At 53.2% G+C, this 6650-nt stretch overlaps 1 protein-coding gene across 1 annotated transcript; it reads right to left on the bottom strand.

Annotated features, from left to right (window-relative positions):
* Window positions 1-1089: 1089 nt before the first annotated feature.
* LOC145964664 (uncharacterized) lies at window positions 1090-4554 on the bottom strand. Its single transcript, XM_083087675.1, has one exon. The coding sequence runs from the start codon at window positions 4552-4554 to the stop codon at window positions 1090-1092; it is 3465 nt and encodes a 1154-aa protein (XP_082943801.1).
* Window positions 4555-6650: the final 2096 nt, after the last annotated feature.

The following is a 6650-nucleotide window of genomic DNA, read 5'->3' as shown; positions in this document are numbered from 1 at the left end:
GCTCATCGATCGCGTCAATTTATACCCAAGCCCTTCTCGAAAGATCCCGATTTTTCCTAAACTCGACGGTGGTTGAGACAACGTTTAAATTTAACGATCTAATGTGCGGTTTGTTGTTATTAGATCTTTCGAGAAGGACGAGGGCTGTTTTGAATTGTCGCTAACAAAGCGATATCTTGCTACCGGTTGCCAGGGGCGCCGAATGAACAGTCAGGCCCGCGACTCTCTTTTTAATCGGGAACGATTACCCGAGTCTTAATTTTTTATTGCTCGACGAATTTCGAACATCCCGCCTTGCCCGAAGACGGTAGGAATCTCGGCGGAATTTTTTTTTTTTTTTAAGTGAACGCGAATTAAGTGCGCGAGTAACGATAGGATTCACGAAAGAGTTATCTACCAAAAGTTCAAACAGGTAATTATTAATAACTTGATTATAACTACGAAGCTTATTTACAATAATTATTTACAAGGAATGTTTGGTTACAGAAGTGACGCTTCCGATATTTCGTCGTCACTTTTAGGCAGAAGCACGAGTTTTACGACCGGACGAGTGAGCTCTGGTCGTAGCGGAGCGTACGGTCACGACCCAGATCTGTCCATCCTCGCCCGGATGGACTCGCACAATGCGCTCCAGAGGCCATCGCGTCGGTGGAGTTGCGTCGTTGCGGATGAGACATAATCGTCCGACCGTGTACCCCTCATCTTTTTCCACCATTTGGGGCGATGGAGGAGTCCATGAAGATATTCTTGAGACCATCGATCCCAGAAGTGATCTCGCATTTGCTGGAGGAGGCGCCAACGAGTGAGTAGACTGGAGGACTGATCCAACAGCGACGGCTCCGGGATGGCGGTCAGCGCTGAGCCCACTAGGAAGTGTCCTGGTGTTAGAGCCGCGAAGTCGTCCGGGTCGTCTGAAAGAGCCTGCAATGGACGAGAATTAAGGCACGCCTCGATCTGTGCAAGGAGGGTGCTCATCTCCTCGTAAGTCAGCGTAGCGTCGCCCAGCACCCGACGCAGGTGATGTTTCACCGACTTAACGGCCGCCTCCCATATACCGCCGAAATGAGGAGCCGACGGCGGGTTGAATTTTCATTGGATGTGCTCTTGGGAAAGACGTTGCTCGATCGTGCGTCGTGTTGGATTGCTGGCGGCAAAAAGAGACCCTAGCTGCGCGTCGGCCCCGACGAAGTTGGTCCCACAGTCGCTGCGGAGGGTGCTGCACAATTCACGCCGGGAGGTGAACCACCGCAGCGCTGCTAGGAAGACGTCCGCGGTGTAATCGGAGACCACCTCTAAGTGCACCGCTCGCGTGGCCAGGCAGACGAATATGGCTATAAAGGCTTTGTAAGCCCGATGACCCCTGCCTTTGGTAGTCCGCAGCAGGACGGGACCAGCGTAGTCCACCCCGGTGTGGAGAAAGGGCCTGGCTGGCGTCACTCGTTCTCTCGGAAGACTGCCCATTAATTGCTGTGGAGTCGCCGCCCGCCATCGTGCGCACGTCACGCACTGGTGAATCCGCTGCTTTACCACGGCGCGGCCGCGGGGAATCCAATATCGTTGGCGTAGCAGTCCCAAGGTTAGCTGAACTCCGCCATGCAGCGAGCGAAGGTGGCAAGCGTCCACAACGAGTCGAGTGAAGTGCGACTCGTTAGGCAGGATAATTGGATGTCGCTCGTCGTACGCCAGGAGCGCGTGCTTCAGGCGCCCGCCTTGTCGTAAGGCTGATAATTCTGTTTTAAATTTTCCAGCTTGAATCAGCCGGATCCATTGCCGTCGGGCGCCGTCGAGCTCGGCCATGGAAAGGCACTCTCCGAGGACCGAATCCGGTTCGGCGGCTGATTGCCCTTGATTGTCTCGTCGATTGAGCCAGCGGCGACACCAGGCGGTCACGCGTAACAGCCTGCTGAGAGAAGAAAACCGCAGCAACTCTTCAGGCTCCCTTGACGCGACTCCGGTTACGTGGACCTTGGCTCGTTTCTCGGGCAGCGTCTCCTCCTCAGTCGGACCAGCGGCTTTCGGCCAGGGGATATTGCCCATTTTGAGCCAAGCTGGACCCTGCCACCAAAGTTTGTGTTCGACTAACTCGCCCGGCGACAGACCGCGGGAGGCGCAATCCGCTGGATTCTCACAACTGGGGACGTGGTGCCATAGCGCGTCCGGAACGGTCGTTTGGATTTCGGACACCCGATTTGCCACGTAGGTCTGCCATCGAGACGGGTGACCTCTTATCCACCCAAGAGCCACCGTGGAATCTGACCAGAGATGCAGAGGAGTCCTGGAGAGATTAAGCGTGGCTTGCAGGCGAGAAGCGAGCCGCACGAGGAGCGTGGCCGCACAGAGTTCGAGACGAGGTAGCGACACTTGTTTGACCGGAGCAACCTTCGTTTTGGCGGCCAGCAGAGCAGTGTCCCATAAAGCGTCTTTCTTTACCCGCAGGTAAACTACGGCGGCGTAGGCGATTTCGGAGGCGTCAGCATACCCGTGCACTTCTAACTGGGTGGTGGACGTGTACTGGCCAATCCATCGAGGAACACGTATCCGTTCGAGCAGCGAGAGCTCAGCCTGATAATTGAGCCACTTCCTGGTGAGAGCATCGCCAAGAGACTCGTCCCATCCGAGATCTTGAAGCCAGAGCTGCTGTAAGGCGATTTTTGCAGACACCACCGCGCTTATTTGATCCTCTAGGGTGGGTGCCAACCACCCTAGAGGATCAAATAAGCGCGATGTCAGAGAGAGAGCTGTACATTTCGTAATGTGGGTTACAGAGATATGACGCGTAGCAAACGAAAAGCAGTCTTCGACAGGATGCCATTGAAGGCCGAGCATCGCGTGGGTCTCGTGCGGCCGCCACTCGCGAAGTTCTCGTTGCATTCGATATTCCGCCGGAACGTTGAGCAAGAGAGTCGAATCGTTCGACGACCATTTCCGGAGTGGAAAGCCGCCCACCAAGCAGAGGTCATTTAGTTGCCGCTGCAGTGTCAACGCCTCTTCAATGGTGTCCGCGCCCGTGAGTACATCATCCATGTATACATCGCGGCGAATGACCATGGCTCCATGAGGATATCTTGCCTCTTCATCTTCTGCGACCTGACGAAGAGTACGCATAGCTAAGAAAGGCGCACAGGAACATCCGTAAGTGACTGTATTTAGCTTGTATTCGCGTATGTCGCCGACCTCGTTGTTACGCCACAAAATCCTCTGTAGATCTCGATCGTCAGGGTGCACGAGTATCTGGCGATACATTTTCTCGACGTCCGTAGCTAGGACGTAGCGATGACGTCTCCATCGTAACAGGACATTCGCGAGCTGCGGGAGCAAGTTCGGTCCGACGAGGAGATTTTGATTGAGGGAAGCTCCGAACGGCACCGGTGAAGATCCATTAAAGATGACGCGCAGTTTGGTTGAGGAGCTTGCCTCGCGCTTGACGCCGTAATGCGGTAAGTAGCTGACCCTGTTTGAGGCTGCAGGGCCCGCTGGGCTCATCTGGCCTAAATCTTCATATTGACTCATGAAGTCCGTGTAAAGTTGTTGCAGGCGTGGTTCTCGAGCGAACCTCTTCTCCATGCTCAAGAGGACCCTACGAGCTGATTGCCTCGTGGCGGCGAGGTTAGGCAGCGGCTCGACTGTCGGAAGGCGAACCACGTAGCGGCCGTCGGGCGTGCGAGTATGAGTTTGGCGGAAGAAGTCTTCGCACCGCTGCTCCTCAGGATTAAGAGACGAATCTCCGACAAGAAGTTCCTCCTGCTGCCAGAACTGCCGGACGAGAACCGACAGATGTTCTTCGATGTTGCATCCGTGGGTGAGAGCGCGGCGAGGAGCGGCCGCGGAGCCGACGGCGCCGGAAAGAATCCACCCGAGAGAGGTTCTCTGCGCCACGGGTTGATAAGGCTCACCCTTGCGCAGACCCTCCTGCAAGATGGCAGCAAACACGTCCGCACCCAGCAAAATGTCTACGGGATCCGCCTTCAAAAACTCTGGGTCAGCGAGCTCCAACCCGCTGAGGTGATTCCACGCGCGTGTGTCGGCCTTGAGTCCACCGTCGTATATGGTGAGCCGGGGGAACACCAGTACGGCGACCGTCATCCCCGTCCCACCTCCTAGGGGAGATAGCTTCAGGGCTATCTTACCGCGGGCACATCCGGTTCGCTTCCCGCCGACGCCGAAAACTGCGACGGATGTAGGCGTTCGGGCTAGTCGTAAGCGCTGCACCAAAGCCTCGGAGACCAGCGAGGACTCGGAGCCCTGGTCCACCAGGGCACGGGCGACGTGCGAAACTCCGTATCGATCCGTGACGCGAACGCGAGCGGGCGCGAGGAGAACGGCGACAGGAGGCTCCAACGAATACCGCGTGGTGTGCGATGTTTTCGCGACCGCGAACTCCTTACACGCGTCGTGCAGAGTCGTGTGATGCTTCTCTTCACACGCTGAACAAGCCTTCTTGGAAGAGCATTCGCTGGCCTTGTGCTTGCCCAGACAGTTGAGGCACAAGTTAGCGGCCTCGACATGCTGCTTTCTTTCGGCAGCAGTCTTCGCCTTGTTCCCGTCGCAAAACATGATGCTCTTGATTACAAACGGAGCAACGACCACGCTTGGTTTCGGCTTTTCAAGCGTGCTGCACGCGCGCGGACCGACTTGAATTCGCGCTCGGTTTCGGTGATACGGACTCCGGCGCGACCTTCAGGGGTTGCAGAGCCTCGAGAGTCTGTAGCCTTTCGTCGAGGAAGGCTTTCAGCGTGGAGTACGACGGCGGCTCCGTCGTACCCTTGATAGAGTGTTCCCACTCCCGGCGCGACCGAGAATTGAGTCGTTCAACTATGGAGTGAACGAAATAGTCCTCGCTGTTCGTGATCGGACGGCCAATGCCTTCCAGCGAACTGACCGTGTTAATCACCCCGTGTAATAACTTGCGTAAATCGGAAGCAGACTCACCCTTTAATGCCGGGAGAGAAGAAAAACGGGCAAGATACGAGCGAACCAGAAGTCTTTTATTTTCGTAATGGCGGGTAAGCTCCGTCCACGCTCGGGCGAAGTTCTCGTCGGTAACTGGCAGGTCCCCTATTAAAAGTGCTGCTTCTCCTTTCAGACAAGTCCGCAAGTAGTGGAGCTTTTCCACCGGGGAGATGACGGAGTCCTGGCCGATGATAGAATTGAAGATGTCCCGGAAGGAGGGCCAGTCCTGGTAGAGCCCAGAAAACGGCGGCAATTGTATCCGCGGCAGGGTCGTTCGGTGGGTGGACGACGATAGGGACGCGTCCAAGGGAGCGGCAGCAGGAGCGACTTCGAGAACGGCTGCCTTGGCCTTACGCAACTCCTCCAAAAATGCCCCCTTCTGGTCGAGGTAAGTCTCCTCTACGGCCAAGAAGGCCTCTCGGAAATATTCATGCTTCTCGAAGGCTTTCCAGTAGCCAGCCATCAGCTTCCCATGATTGTTCTCGAACTTTGACCAATTCGATTCGAGCGCGTGTAAGCACGCCTCCACTAGTCCGATGGTCATGTGAGCGGCGCCCGACTTCCGCAGGTTTTCGTACGCTCGAGCTATTCGCCCGTGAAGTTCGTACTGAGTACGCAAAAGACTTTCACCTTCTCTAGGCATGGTTCTTCTTCCAGGTGACTTCTATCAGGAGCAGCACAAAAGGTCACTGGGCGGCACGGTCACTCACTCCACTGCACGGCACCGGACAAGCTCTCCGGCTCGAAGGACCAGCAAATGTTTGCGAGAGCGTGAGAATAGACCGGGAAGTGAGCGCAGCACGAAAGAAAGAGAACGACGCGGAACAGAGAAGGCGATAAGTTCAGATTTATATATATATGTACAAAAAGTCTTGTCTTTTATTAAATATAATTACAAATGCACTATCTTAATAAATTCACACTAACGAGAGGTCAAAAAAATTCGAGCTGAATTTTATAGAATCCGCAAGCAACGGAGAGATTCGATAGATTCCGCGAGCAACGGAAAGAACTTTTAATCTAAGAGAGCGAAATGAGCGCGTCGGATACTTTTGGACAAAAGGCGCAGTGCTCATCGATTGCGTCAATTTATACCCAAGCCCTTCTCGAAAGATCCCGATTTTTCCTAAACTCGACGGTGGTTGAGACAACGTTTAAATTTAACGATCTAATGTGCGGTTTGTTGTTATTAGATCTTTCGAGAAGGATGAGGGCTGTTTTGAATTGTCGCTAACAAAGCGATATCTTGCTACCGGCTGCCAGGGGCGCCGAATGAACAGTCGGGCCCGCGACTCTCTTTTTAATCGGGAACGATTACCCGAGTCTTAATTTTTTATTGCTCGACGAATTTCGAACAGGCGTGCATTTAATTTTCTTTGGTCTCAATAGCCTAAATTATATGTTCCTTTTACTTATATTTATATTTCTTTTGTATTATTGTTGTAATTCTAACAGCTTACTTTTATCGATGATAAAAATTTATTTTGTTTCTCCTTCTCTTCGAATCTTTATATTTCAAACTAGGCAATTAAATGGTAATTATGCACTTTACGGACGACCTCACCAATTTCAATGATCTTGACATATGTTGTCAAGCTCACTCTCCTGAGTAAGTCCTGAGTAAGTATCAAAAGGTTTTAAGTGTCGCTCACTATTTATTAAAAAATTATTAACGAAAAAAGTTTAATGAATATAATATG

Source organism: Camponotus vicinus, unplaced genomic scaffold (assembly GCF_025532165.1).
Source record: "Camponotus vicinus isolate PSW18456_S1 unplaced genomic scaffold, iyCamVici1.0 SCAF_13, whole genome shotgun sequence".
NCBI classification, from domain to species: Eukaryota; Metazoa; Arthropoda; class Insecta; order Hymenoptera; family Formicidae; genus Camponotus; species Camponotus vicinus.
Note: the sequence above shows the minus strand (reverse complement) of the source record. Positions and strands in the feature narration are given on the sequence as shown.

Bases quoted from the DNA above. Each gene is read 5' to 3' on its own strand.
- LOC145964664 (XM_083087675.1), bottom strand. From the start codon at position 4,554: ATGTTTTGCGACGGGAACAAGGCGAAGACTGCTGCCGAAAGAAAGCAG.